Here is a 12,161-nt window from a genome sequence, read left to right as displayed (position 1 = left end):
CTGGGAGTCAGGGATCTGAGCTAGGACCTTCCCAGTTCTGCTGCGGATAGGTCACGACTGTTCCCCTATTCCAGCTCTCAGTTTCCCTTTGCATACGAGGGAATAAGGAAGCTATCTTGCTTCTGGGAATCTGAGATGATGGAAATAGAGGTTGTGCAGGGGACAAAAGCTGCAACACATTTTCTGTTCATCAGCCGCCTTTATTCAAGCCAGCCCACCTTCATTAAGGTAACCCAAGGGGTTCTCTCTGTGTCATTATTTCCAGGGCTCCAGTCTGACAGGCAAGACCCACACACAAATACGCAAGGGTAGTGACAAGGTGCAGTGACACCACAGAAGTGAGAAGAACACCACATGCTAATCTGCTCGGGCCGACAGGGAGCTGCCATTTGAGTCAGAACTTAAAAACATTACCAGGCATTTCCTAGGGCATCTCGGGCAGAGGGAAGAGTCTGGCCCAAAGAGCCCTGGGGAGACCGTGCATCAAGGGAGGACGAAGAGTCTGTGCACGGAACGAATGGCTGGACACAGTGAGGGGATGTGCTCGGGTCTATGTTTTAATCAGGTGCCTCTGGGGGCAGCCTGGAGAGGCTGGGCCAGGGCAGGGGGGTGTATGACAGGAGACTGATGTCAAGAAAAACCCCAGAGGAGAACTGCAGCTGTCCAGGTGAGGAAGGAGGGCCTGAGATGTGGCTGAGCCAGCAGGAGAGGGCGGGAAGGGGCTGCTTCACACTAAACAGAAGAGCTGATCGGGAGCCCATGTAACAAGGGTGGTTTCGCTCTGGGGAGTAAAGCTGAGGGAGGCCACTTTCATATCTGTGAAAGTGCTCACACCTGGGGTCTCCCTGAAGGATGCTCCCAGGGCAGACCTGACTGGAGCAGAGGAGAGCAGAGGGAGGCCTGGTTCTGCCAGGGGCCTGCTCTGTTTTGAGCCCAGTGGACACCGAAGCTGAGACCCTGTGCCCATTAGGAGCTCACAGTGTCTCTGCAGTTACAAGCCTCACCTGGGGGAACGGTGGTCCGAGGCCCAGAAAACTGATGTGGAGCCATGGCCTGGGTGTCAGGGGTGTCTTCCCAGAAGTGGGATTTGAGCCTGACCTTGAAGGAGGCAGGAGAGGAGAGGAGACATTTTGGGCAGGAGAAAATGTGTGAGCAAAGGCAATGAGGGCGAAATAGCCACGTTGGTGTGGGTCCCGGGAAACATGATGGTGGTAGAGAGTTAACCAGCACCGGCCGCTGCGGCCATCAGAGCCCCTCAGAATTCTGAGAATGGGTTGCATCATGGGGAACGGGGATGTTTCCTTTGTTTTTTGAAGAGCGTGGTAACCAAGTGCATCAAGCAGTTAGGAGACAGAAGGGGAGGGGAGGCCACGCCATCATCCAGGCGCTGGGGACTGATACCAGAGTAGCAGCCGACGGTGGACAGGGTGAGCTAGAGATTACGGACATTTCCAAGTAGCCACCCAGACTCCCTGCAGTGGCTCTACGTGGACCGTGCAGGTCTACTCTGCCCACTGCATAAACAGGGGCCTCAGGTTGGCTTGAAGGGTGTTAAGGACAGCATCAAGGAGTCCATCCTATTCCAGCCAAGTCTCAGGAACCTGCTAGTGACCAGAGTTGTTTAAAAAAAAAAGGGGGCGCTGTCCCTGGAGGTGGTGACTGCTCTTGCAAAAAATGTTATCCCCAAGAGGGTTGGACAGGGTTTGGCAGAGACTGAACACAGCAAGTGGCATGGCGCACCTTTATGTGCCTGGCAGGGTGCGTACAAAGGTGAACCAAACAGGCCTGGCTCCAGGGCTTGAGGGGACTGGTGTTCCAGGAAAGGCTGCACAAATGGCCTGTGAGGGGCTGCATCCTTTGATCTTTATAGGGGGTGATTCCACCAAGCCCACACCGGGGGACTGAGAGCTATGGATGAATCAAGGGCCTCTGGATGGAGCTCCACCCCAGTTTTGTAGGCCCCAACTCCCCACACAGCGTAGCAAAGCCCAGTCAAAAGGGTTTTACAGCCTGTCCGGTCTTCCAAACTGGACCAACCAGTCAGGTGAGGCCCATCTGCTGCAGCTCCTCCTCAAGCAGCAGCGGATACAGACCCATGAGAAAAGCCTTGCAGATGCAGCAAGAAACAGCTGGAGCATTGGTGGTTCAGTGGTAGAATTCTCGCCTGCCACGCGGGAGGCCCGGGTTCGATTCCCGGCCAATGCAGAGCTGCTCTTTTTGTCTGATCCTTTGCCAGTCCTCCCAGAGATCCTGCCGAAGGAACCACGCCCGGCCTGCAGCAAGCCTGAACTTCCGGGCTCAGTGAGCACGGGAGCTGGGTTCTCTGGGAGAAGCACTACTGGCTATGGGACCTAGGACTCCTGGCTTAGGAAGGAGCTCCTGCTGGACCCCCTCAGCCTTGGCCAATCTCCAGCAGGAAGCTGGGATGAAACCTGAGAACTGTAAAATAGCTCCACACACATATGAACCTGGAAAGGGAGAACCCAGACATCAGAAAGGAGAAATGCACCCAGTTTCAACATGTATTTGCTACAGAGAAGGAAAGACTTGAAGGCAATTCAACTACAACCCGCCTCCCCCCACCCCGCCCCTTGCTCTGGAGCCTATGTGGCTGTGCTGATGTGGCAGCATCTGAGCCTGGCCTTATAGTCTGTGATTCAGCAGACAGACCAGGGTGAAAGGGAGGCGCTCACACAGCTGCTGACAGCTGGAGCATTGGTGGTTCAGTGGTAGAATTCTCGCCTGCCACGCGGGAGGCCCGGGTTCGATTCCCGGCCAATGCACAGAGCTGACACTTTTGGTCCTAAAAAGAGCGAATGTGAGATTTCACACAGCCTAAAAAACTTATGAAAACAGTCTGAGAACTGAGAATGACTCATTTCGAGCTTATGTTTTACACTGATGTACTGTTTCCTAAATTCCACAAAGATCTAGAACCCGTGTCTCTTGGTTCCTGAGGGGTCCAGGACGCAGGGATGCAGCAAAGCCATAGAAGACAGCTATGCCTCCCACGCTGCCTGGGGCTCTGGCGGCTGACAGCACTCTGGGGAAGGCAATCTGCGTGTCTGCTTGGTGCAAGTCAGGGCGGCACCGAGAGTGGGCCTGAGCACACCTGCAGCCTCAGCGCGGGAGCCAGATTCCGAGCTGCCAGCAGCCAGGCCTCGCTGTCTCTTTGATGCAGGTCACTAATGGTCCCCAGGCAGCTGGGAAGGGCACGCTTCCTCGTGGGAGAGCCAGCACAAGGGACGTGTTCCCTGCCCTGGAGGGGCTTTCTGTCCGGTTGGGATGGGGTAGAGGAAACAAGCAAGTAGTCAAGGACTTTCCTGCAAAGCAGAGAAGAAAATGTGATGAGAAGAATGCAAGGGGAGGTGCGGCTGCAAGAAAAGGCTTGAGCAGCATCTCTGGAGGGGAGGGAATTAGGTGTGGCTTCCTGAGGGTGGCACCTGAGGGGCCCGAAGTTGAGGAGAGGGTCCTTCTGGAGCTGCTCAGGCCGAGGTAGCTCAGACAGGGAAGAGCAGGAAGGAGGCCTAAGAGGGAGAAGAGAGGCATCTGGCTTGGCAGAAGCAAAGGACAGGGGAGAGGAGAGGAGGGTGACGGGGCGCGGCGGCTCCCCGCCTCCGGCCAGGTGCTGAAAGCTCGGCGAAGGAGCCAGCGCAGACGGCAGCCAAGGGCGGGGAGAGCCCTGTGCGGGGGGAAGAATGAGGAATGGGGTGCTGATGGCCAGTGCCAGCTCGCGGGCGTAACAGGGTGACCTGAAGGGAGGAGCTAGGAATGGGGGGTGTCTCTGGGTTTGGCACCCACTTTGCTGGCCCAGCACCCCCTTCCTCCTTCACTCTTCTGAATGGACCAACCCTGAATCCTACCGGGTTCTTCCCAGGGCTTCCCAGGCCACTGTGAAAATGATGGCCTGCCCACGCCCTGAGGCTCTGTGCTCAGATGGCCTGTCCAAGCCCACTGCCTGTACCCCCGCTCTCAGGGGTAGAATATTCCTCCTGGCCAAGAAAACAAGGCCCGCGATGACAAACACAGGTTCCCTCCGGAGGGGAAGTCCTGAGAACTTGTTCTCACCACAGGGAACCCAGCGGGCATTGGGTCGCAGTAGGAAGAGTCTGTCCCACGGGTCCTTAGCTGGCAGTGGGGGCGATCAAAACAGGGCAAGTCCAGCGCCCCGTCTCACTGCCCAACTGTCTTCCCCTCCTCCCCCCACCCGCCAACCCTCCAGTGCAGCCAGATCGCCTTCTGACCGGGCCTGGCTCATTCCGCTCGTGTCTGCGCTCGTGTAGAGAGCAGCTCTACAGCCTCCAGCAATCCCACCCGCCCCACTGTCCCTGGCCACCCCAGGAAGTGGCCACTCCTCGTTGAAGACGGAAGGACTTGGGACCGCCTCCCTGCGGCCAACTTGATTGCCTCTCCCGCGTACACGTCTACCTCTGCAGCCCCTGCCGAGCACAGGGCCTGTGGGACTCAGGATCCACCTGCGGGGGCAGGGCTGGAGCGCAGCACAAGCTGTAGGGCAAACAGGGGCAAACCTGCACCGCCTGCTGGTGACCAGGGAGGGCCTGCTTATCTAAACCCGGCCAGTGGGCTTAACCTGGGTGGTACTTGGGTGGTCCCGAGTCCTCAGTGTTATCACTCGAGTCGGTAGGAGCAAAGTACAAGCAGGATCCCATAATGCAGCGGGAAGGGCAGGTACCAGAGCTGTGGGCGGTGGCTAGGGAAGACGCCGATGCCAGGAGGTGACCTGAAGTGGGTGGCTGCTGAAACCCCCTGTCCAGGTTGCCCCAAATAGCGCCAGTGAATAGGCCCCAGGGGCATGCAGAGAGAAAAGAGCCACTACAGAGGGAACAAACTCAGATAAGTTAAATCGGGGTCCCCAGTTCCAGGCTCAGTCTCTCTTCAGAAGACCACACTGTCTCCACTTTCATCTACAGGCTGTGAGCCACAGATGGGGGTGGGGGGCTGAAGCCAAACTAGTTTTGAAGTTTAATATTTGGCCAGGAAACTCTCACGATCACAAGTGCCTGGGACGTAGAGGTCGCCGGTATTCCTGTGCCATGTACCCGAGAGAGACTCTGCTTCTGCCCGGCTTCCTCTCCCCTGTGCTGAAGAGGCCTGGCTGAGGAAGCGCCCTGCTCAGCAGCTGGTCAGAGGTGCTGCTGGATGCAGCTACCCCTTCCCCAGAGGGCCAACTGCTCACAAACCCCAGTGCGGGGCCAGGGCCACAGCCACGGGCAGGGCCCCCACAGGGCAGGGGGTGTTTGGAATAGTCACCAGCCAGAGGGGGACGGGGCCGAGGTCTCGGTGACACAGCCGGACCCGTGGGCTGACACGCACTGTTGCGTCTGAGCCCCGCCTGACACACAGCCTTTCAGGGCGGTTCTGTGGTAGTTAGGCTCTCGTCTCCCAAGAAACCGAGCGTCGGGGGAACCCACTGCCTTTCCCAAGGTCTCAGGGGATCTGAACCCAGACATCTACAAAGCCCACACCCTTTCAGCTGCACCCCGGCTCCTCTCGCCCTAAGTCTGCAGACAGCATCCACACAGTCACAGAGGGCACTTCCCTGGTGCAGAACTGCGGCCCCCAGTGAAACACAGCTTTCTCCACACACCCCCCCTCACGGCAGAGCCTCCAGACGGCCCGGGGGCGCTGCTCTGCCACCCCCTGGGGCACCAGGGGCTGGGTGCCTGTCCTGCAGCGAAGCCTCTAGCTGCTCTGCTCTGAAGGCAGGAGGAGGCAACTATAGCTGAGCACATGCCAGATGCCCAGGCCACACACTGGCTGACTGACACGCGTTTCCTACTTTAATCCTTCTAATAAGGGACAGAGCAGGTGCTATCATACCCACTTTACAGATGGGGGAAACTGAAGCTCAGAGACTTTGTTTTAAACCCACACAAGGTCACACAACTTAGATTATTGCAGACACAGAAGCCAAATGTGGATTTTTCTGAAACCCTGACGTGTGACATTATCCCCTCTTCACACATCACACCTGCACCCTGTTGCAGCCCACTGGGAGTCAGCATGACACATTTATTATCTTCTTTGGTCTCATCCCAATGTTCCAGCCAGCAGGTGCCTCCCTCACACTGTCACACAGCTTGACAGGCATTCTTATTATTTTTAAATTGAGATAAAATTCACATGCCATAAGCTTGCTTATAACGTGCACATTTCAGGGTTGTTAGTATGTTCATGAAGTTGTGTAACGAGCACCATGATCAAGTTCAGAACACTCTGCCAGCCCTCAAAGCAGCCCTGCACCTATTAGCAGCCGCGCCCTACTTTGCCCTAGCCCCTCCCCAAGCTCCAGGCCATTCTTTGGCCCTGTACATCTGCCCATTCCAGACACTTCAGAGACAGAAGCAGACCACACACGGCCTCTTGTGACCAGTTTCTACCTAGCGTAATGCTTTCAAGGGGCATTATTTTTTAAGATGAGGAAACTGAGACACAGAGAGTTAGCCCAGAGGTCGCAAACTTATGTGCTTACAGGGGTCGAGCAGGAAATACAAATGACAAGGCCAGAGTAGTAAGAGAGGCTGGGGGAACTTGCTGACACAGATAGCAAACTGGGGAGCTATGTCCTGGCCTGGAAGTGGGAGAGGTGGCCCTTGGTCCCCTGATCTGCTGCCCGAGCCACATCTTCCAATTCCCTCAGAGAATCTGGAAACTGAGTTTCACTGTGACAAGTCTCAATTTAAAACACCTGTGATCCAGGCCAAACCAAACAGGTCTGCCGGCAGGACACAGGCCTGATGGCCCGCCTGTGACCTGCGGATCCAGTCATTGCTGAGGGTCCCACCGCTAATAAAAAGCAGAGCTGTCCAGAATGCGGACCCTTCCTCCAAAAACTGCATCATGCCGCTTGGTCATAGACGGAGTCTCTCCACAGAGGTGTAGGCTCCGAAGAGCCAGGTCAGATGCAACAGTTCCAATCTTCTCCTATCACAGAGCTCTGGGGGCACCCCCCACCCCTATCTCCCACCTCAGCAGGCAAGGGCAAATGATTCAGGAATTCAGTTGATCCCTTGGGTTTCAATGTTCTCGGGGCACATGGCCCGGGCACCACCATTTGCTAACTTTGGAACTGCAAGTTCTGAGATGCTGGAGACTTGGCACGAGCTCACCCCTGGTTACCATGAAGTACAGCTTCTCTCCCAGCTTGCAGAGACAGCGAACCCTCCCCCACCCCAAGGCAGGGTCCTGCCACCCCAGCATGGTGTCCTTATAAAAAGAGACACCATGGATGAGCATGTCTGCTGGCACACTGCCTCCAGCTACCCCATCAGACTCTCCCAGAGAGGAGAGCCTTGTATGTTACATCAGGATGGATCCACGACTCCACCCCTGAACAGAGAGTCCACAAAACCTGAAAGATTCTAAAACCTCAGCTGAAAAAGTACCTCGTCCTTTAGAAAACTGCAGACACACTGCCCTGGCTGTGGGGTGAAAGTGCCCCATGAGCGTGTGTAGGCGATATGTACCAGCCATCAGGCTCCGGCCACCTCACTCCACAGGCCCTGAGCCTCGAGAGTCCTGGGGCCCCTCAGTTGAGTCCAGCATCCACCTCTGCAAGGCAGTGTCTGAGAGGCTGGCCTCAAGGTGAGGCATTTCCCCAAATTTATTAGAGGTTTGAACTCCTCACTGGAACACCACAGGTAGTCACCAGAGCAGACGACTCTGGAAAACCAACATGGCAGTGAAAACAACCATGAAGGGACCTCCCCTGGTGGCATAGCGGTTGAGTACTGGGCTACGAAGCTGCCTGCAGCCTCTGCAGTGCTGGTTCGATCCCCAGACGCCAGCGAGGATCCCACGTGGCACGACAGACCTCTCCTGCCGTGCCCGCTGCTCCCGTCAGCAGTGTGCTTCGTCAGTCTGCCTGCTCTGTTCCTCGCTGTCTCTGGTGAATTCTCCCACCCTCCCGCGCTTCTGACTGTACCTGTGCTTGTATAAATAAATAAATAAATCTTAAAAAAAAAAAAACAAACAACAAAACCCATGAGGATGTTCAAGTGTGAAATTTCTTTTACTAAATATATGTCCCCTTTCTGGTAGAGAAACCATTCATTGGGGAAGCCCTTTGAGATGGGTGACAATGGCTTTTGTACCCAGATTCTTGCTGGGAAACTTGGGGGATTACTTAACCTCAAGGAGCCTGTTCTTCATCTGTGAAATGGGGCACTGCCACCTGGCTGATAGGACAGTCAAGCAAAAGGACTGAGATGAGGGGTGCACAGCGGCCAACAAAGGGAAGCTGCTCTACCCTCCTCCCCCAGAATCAGGCAGACAGTGCTTTACACGTGGCCACTTTGTTTTTATAATAACTACTGTTATGGACTGAATTGTGTCCCTTTAGCCTTACCCCAAATTCCCAGTTGAAGTCCTAATTGCAACTGTGGCTGTATCTGGAGGTAGGGTTAGTTTAGTAACCTAAGGTTAAATGGGGCTATACTGGCCTTGGATCCTGTAGACCATGTCCTTATAAAAAGAGACACCAGAAACTTCACTGGTGAAACATAGATAACTCTGTCCCTCCACGATTTGTGAAATATATATTCTGAGGATCATACCAAACTGGGCACTCCTCATTTGCAATATGGCTAAAGAAGGCTAGAAACTATAAGGTCTTCTATGTCAGTGCTTCTCAAATTGTAAACTGCACAAGAATCACCCACAAAGTGAATGGGAATGCAGATTCCGACCCACAGGTCTGGGGGTGCCCGAGAGTCTCATTCTAACAAGCTCCCAAGTGATCCTGAGGCTGCTGGTCTACACACCAATTCTGAGTAGCCAAGTCCTTAGAATTTGCTGTTGTTTGCCCACCAGAAATGTATGGTCCTTCATTCCTTCTGGCACCAACTGCCAAATGCTGCCAGACGCTATGCTAAGTGCTAGGGATAAATAAAATAGGGTCTCTGCAGTGCAGTGAAAGCCCTAGTGGATGTCTCTGAATTCTAGAAATCTAGGACATTGATGAAGACAAAACGAGCCCCAGTAAAGAAAAAGCCCCAACGGAAAAGCCAGCAGTGAGAACACTTACACAGGTTGTGCCAGAAGCAACAATAATGCTGAGATGAGTATCTCTACTCAGGATCCAGTAGGTGACTCAAGTTATGAAGCAATGAGATATTTCTGAGAAGCAGAGTAGGTGATGGATAAAACTGGATGTCAGAGTAGCTTCAAAGCCAATAAAACCCATAGATATGGAGCAAGGTCTGTATATCATCTTGGGTCAAGTAGATGGTGATAAAGCATAGTAGCACTAGCAAGAATCGGGATAAACAAGAAGCAGCACACAAAAAGAAGTCAAGAAAGTAGTGGTTTTGAATAGACTGAGTGTTAGAGCTGAAAGGGAGGGTCCTGTTAGCAAAGCGCATATCTTTCAATACAGTTAACACAGCCATTCTCAACAGGGGTGATTTTGTAGCTCAAGGGGACATCTGGCAATGTCTGGGGACACTTTTGGTTGTTATAGCTGATGGGGTGCTACTGGCATCTAATGGGTAGAGACCAGGGAGGCTGCTAAAAACCTTACAATGCACAGGTCAGCCCACCACAAACAAGAATTATCTGTCCCCAAATGTCAACAGTGCTCAGGTTAAGAAGTTGTGAGTTAAGGAATTTGTTCAAGGTCAAAGAATGAGAGTCACATGGTGGACGAGATTAGAGCTGTCCAACAGAGCACTGTGCAGTGATGGATATGTTTTATAATCTATACCGCCCAATTGGATAGCCAACTGCCACATGTAGCTATTAAACACTTGAAATATTAGTAGTGCAACTGGAATTTAATTTTTAAATTTAATCTTAGTAATTGAAATAGCCACAACTGGCCAGGGGATGCCCTCTTGGACAGGGCATATTTCCTAACTTTTAGTTTCAAAGCCTGCTTCTTTCCACTCTTCTGAAATCACCCACACACCTGATTCTATCATTAAGATTTGCCTGGAAAAAAGGTGTAAATGTAAATAATAGCAAAAAAATTCTAATAAACACTTTAAATGCCGTATTGAGGACAATGGGAAATAAAGCAAAATGTCAGATCATGGTTACACATATTTACAATACAGTCTAGCAAGAAGCAAGAAAGGTCAAACTATTCCTACTTCAACGTGGAGGGAATGGTGATATGACAGAGATAAAACAACCCTCTGAGCCTTGAGATCTTGAGGTTTGGGACCTGATTTCTCCACTCAGCCACCTACCAGCCCCTTTTATTTCTAAGAAGCAGGTGAGAAAGGAGGCAGTTCAGCCGCACCAGCACCTCTCACATCTACCTTTCTCTCATCACAAGTCACTCTGTGTGAATTGTTGGGTTTTGAAGGCGACCACACGGAGGGCGCACCGTTGCCAGGCGCTGTGCTAAGCACTACCCATAAGGTACGTCGCTTCATTCTCAGGGCAGCCCTTTGGGGCACCAGGAGGTAAAAGGACTTGGCCCAAGTCTCACAGTCAGTGGAGACCAAAGCATGGTGGGGTACCAGGAGGTAAAAGGACTTGGCCCAAGTCTCACAGTCAGTGGAGAGCAAAGCGGGGTGGAACTCCCAGACGTGATTCCAGCCCTCCTGCTCTTCAGCACTGCGCTAGCGGGCCTGAAACCTGGGAAAGCAACACTGGCAGGACAGACGTGAGGACCAGCCCTCCGACCCCTGGGAACGGGACCCCGCTCAGTCAGGGCGGTGTCCCGGCTCCGCTCCCCAGGGCTTACTTCTCGATTTCCAGCGCTGCCACCTTCCGCTTCTCGTAGAGCTTGTCATTGAGAGCCCGCACGATGTTGGGCGTGAGTGGAGCGAAGTCCTTCTCCGGGTTCATGGTGGCGGCTGGGGGCGCTCCCGGCGCCCCGCGACTCCTCAGCCCGCGGCTGCCCGGGTCGCGCCGGGGCCAGGGGAGTGTGCGGCTCCGCGCTGCCTCCGGCGCCGGCTCATGGACCACGCAGTCCCAGGCCTACCTGCTTCTCTCGACCGTGGAGCGCCGCCTCAGAACCCGGACCCGGATCCGGTCCCCGCACACCTGCCAGGTGCTGCCTAACGGCTCACGCGACTCATTCCCGCCAGGCACCTGCGGCGCTCACGGGGCAGCGGCCATGATGCCCGGATCACGTGACACCGCAGCCGCTTCCGCCTTCCGCCGCGGGGCCCGCCCCCGGCCACGCCCCCGCACGCACGCCGCGGGAGGGCGAGCCCGGCCCCCGCCCAGCTCCGTTTCCTCCTTTCGCGCGGCCCCTCGAGCGCGGCGACCCGAGCCCGCTGCCCGGCTCACGTGACCTGGACCGGCCGCCCGCCGGGAGCCCCGGCGCCCGCGTGCTGCTGCAGCCGCCGGCGAGAGCGCATGGCTTCTGGGCCCAGACGCTCCGTAATTTATTCAATGCTGACAGCGCTGGCTCATTCACTACTCAGTCACCGAGTCTGCATAGGCCGGTGTTTCTCAAGTTGGAGTAACACCATCACGATTTTCGCTGGTCCTGTCGTAACCGCTTGTACTATGATTTCTGTTTTCCTCAGATCAGCTCACTTGGAAAAAAAATCTTAAATTCCTACTTTAGCCTTGTTTATGCCCCCGAATCATAGATTTGAATACTTATGTATTTTTAAAAGACACATTAAAATACATTCTCAATCAGAAACAGCCTTACCTGTCTACCACCGAAAATCTCCAGTGACTCTCACCCCACATTTGGGACTCAGGATGTGTCCGCCACGCCCAGACAGCCCAGGAGGACTGGGCTACTGACAGCAGTGTTAGGGGGAACAGGATGTCCTAAAGCTAATCCCATACAGGCTTTGTGGACCCCACCCCCACCCCAGGCCAAAGCCAAAGACACTGGGAACTCCAAATCCCATCACCACCCAAGGGAAGGTGGCTGGGACCTGAGGGTGGGGTTAAGCAGCCAGGTTTGGTATAAAGCCAGACACGTGGGCTTTGGAGGGGGATCCCCCATTTTGGCTCTCTGCCAGCTCGCAGAGTCTGGCCAGCTCTGAGAGTGCCTTTGGGTTTCCAGGTCAGCGGATCGCATAGGACGCATGAAAGACTTTATTTCCCTATTTTCTCCCTGAGTTGTACATTTTCCTTATTTCCTTTTCCCTTGTAAATTCCCTTTTATTAACCTTTCGTGTGTGCCTGTAGTGGAGTATTAATAAGTATCTTTTAAGCGTGCG

The 12,161-nt window shown here is 54.2% G+C and overlaps 1 protein-coding gene and 2 non-coding genes across 3 annotated transcripts in view; 2 read left to right on the top strand and 1 right to left on the bottom strand.

Moving 5' to 3' along the window:
• Positions 1-11,100, bottom strand: part of VAC14 (VAC14 component of PIKFYVE complex) — a 49,418-nt gene extending 38,318 nt beyond the window's left edge. The window contains exon 1 of the mRNA XM_037516094.1: positions 10,715-11,100. Coding sequence (XP_037371991.1) covers positions 10,715-10,818 — 104 coding nt within the window. The 5' untranslated portion in view covers positions 10,819-11,100. The remainder of the gene's footprint in view (positions 1-10,714) is intronic.
• TRNAG-GCC (transfer RNA glycine (anticodon GCC)) lies at positions 2,135-2,205 on the top strand. The gene has a single exon. It is a non-coding gene; the product is annotated as a tRNA-Gly (tRNA).
• Positions 2,713-2,783, top strand: TRNAG-GCC (transfer RNA glycine (anticodon GCC)). Its single transcript has one exon. It is a non-coding gene; the product is annotated as a tRNA-Gly (tRNA).
• Positions 11,101-12,161: the final 1,061 nt, after the last annotated feature.

Source organism: Talpa occidentalis, unplaced genomic scaffold, assembly GCF_014898055.3.
Source record: "Talpa occidentalis isolate TD23 unplaced genomic scaffold, MPIMG_talOcc4v2.1 talOcc4.17, whole genome shotgun sequence".
Lineage (NCBI taxonomy): Eukaryota > Metazoa > Chordata > Mammalia > Eulipotyphla > Talpidae > Talpa > Talpa occidentalis.
Note: the sequence above shows the minus strand (reverse complement) of the source record. Positions and strands in the feature narration are given on the sequence as shown.